Source organism: Chaetura pelagica, unplaced genomic scaffold (assembly GCF_000747805.2).
Source record: "Chaetura pelagica isolate M959 unplaced genomic scaffold, ChaPel_1.0 scaffold555, whole genome shotgun sequence".
Taxonomy (NCBI): Eukaryota; Metazoa; Chordata; class Aves; order Apodiformes; family Apodidae; genus Chaetura; species Chaetura pelagica.
Window position 1 is genome coordinate 257,804 of NW_009953297.1, and position 748 is coordinate 258,551.

Here is a 748-nt window from a genome sequence, read left to right on the forward strand (position 1 = left end):
GACAGGAGGACGGTGCCACCAGTGGGATGCCACAACCTGTCCCCCTGTGGAGCAGAATAAAAAAAAGGAACCTACCAAGATTTGTGTGCTTCTTCCCATGGGAATACGGGGTGGGACTCAGTTTGAGCCAGGAAAGTGAAGAAAACAGGATTTAAAAACAGTAAAAAAGGGGAATTCTCTGTCACAGAGGCAGAAATGGATGGGATTTCCATTGAAACCTCCACTTTGGGGTATTTTCCCCCAGGGAACCAGCTGCTCTGGGCGGCACCTCTTCTACTTTTTCGGCTGCTACCAGCTGAAAAATGGCCATTTTTGGTCAAGCAGCAGTGGCACCAACATCCCAACCCTCAGCAGCTCCTCCACGGCTCCCCCAGCACCTGCCTGACGGGCGATTAAAAAGCCTGTTCCTTAAATCAGAGCGACACGACGCCGAGTCTCCGGAATGCCCGTGGTGAGGTTCTGGGAGAGAGGGAGGGAGGGAGGGAAGGAGGGAATCGTCCCTGAAAAAAACGGGTCAGTTTTAAAAAGCTTCGAGGCCCTGCTCGCCGGGGCTGGTGGTGTCCAAGCTGAAGAGGCAGAAGGTGATTTCCTGGCAGGGGTTGGTTGTGCCGCACTCGAACAAGCAGCCGAAAATGCCATCGGGACACGAAGCCAGGTCGGAATAAGCGGCGGGGCCCGGGTGCAGCAGCCAGGGGGGCTGCCAGGCCTCCCCGTCCCTGGGCCGGCGGGTCACATAAAACCCCAGATC

General features: G+C 56.1%; 1 protein-coding gene across 1 annotated transcript in view; it reads right to left on the reverse strand.

The window, feature by feature from the left end:
• Positions 1–408: 408 nt before the first annotated feature.
• The window catches only part of NEU3 (sialidase 3 (membrane sialidase)), a 3,258-nt gene continuing 2,918 nt past the window's right edge, over positions 409–748 (reverse strand). The window contains exon 4 of the mRNA XM_009997989.1: positions 409–500. Within this exon, the coding sequence (XP_009996291.1) occupies positions 409–500 (92 nt within the window). The remainder of the gene's footprint in view (positions 501–748) is intronic.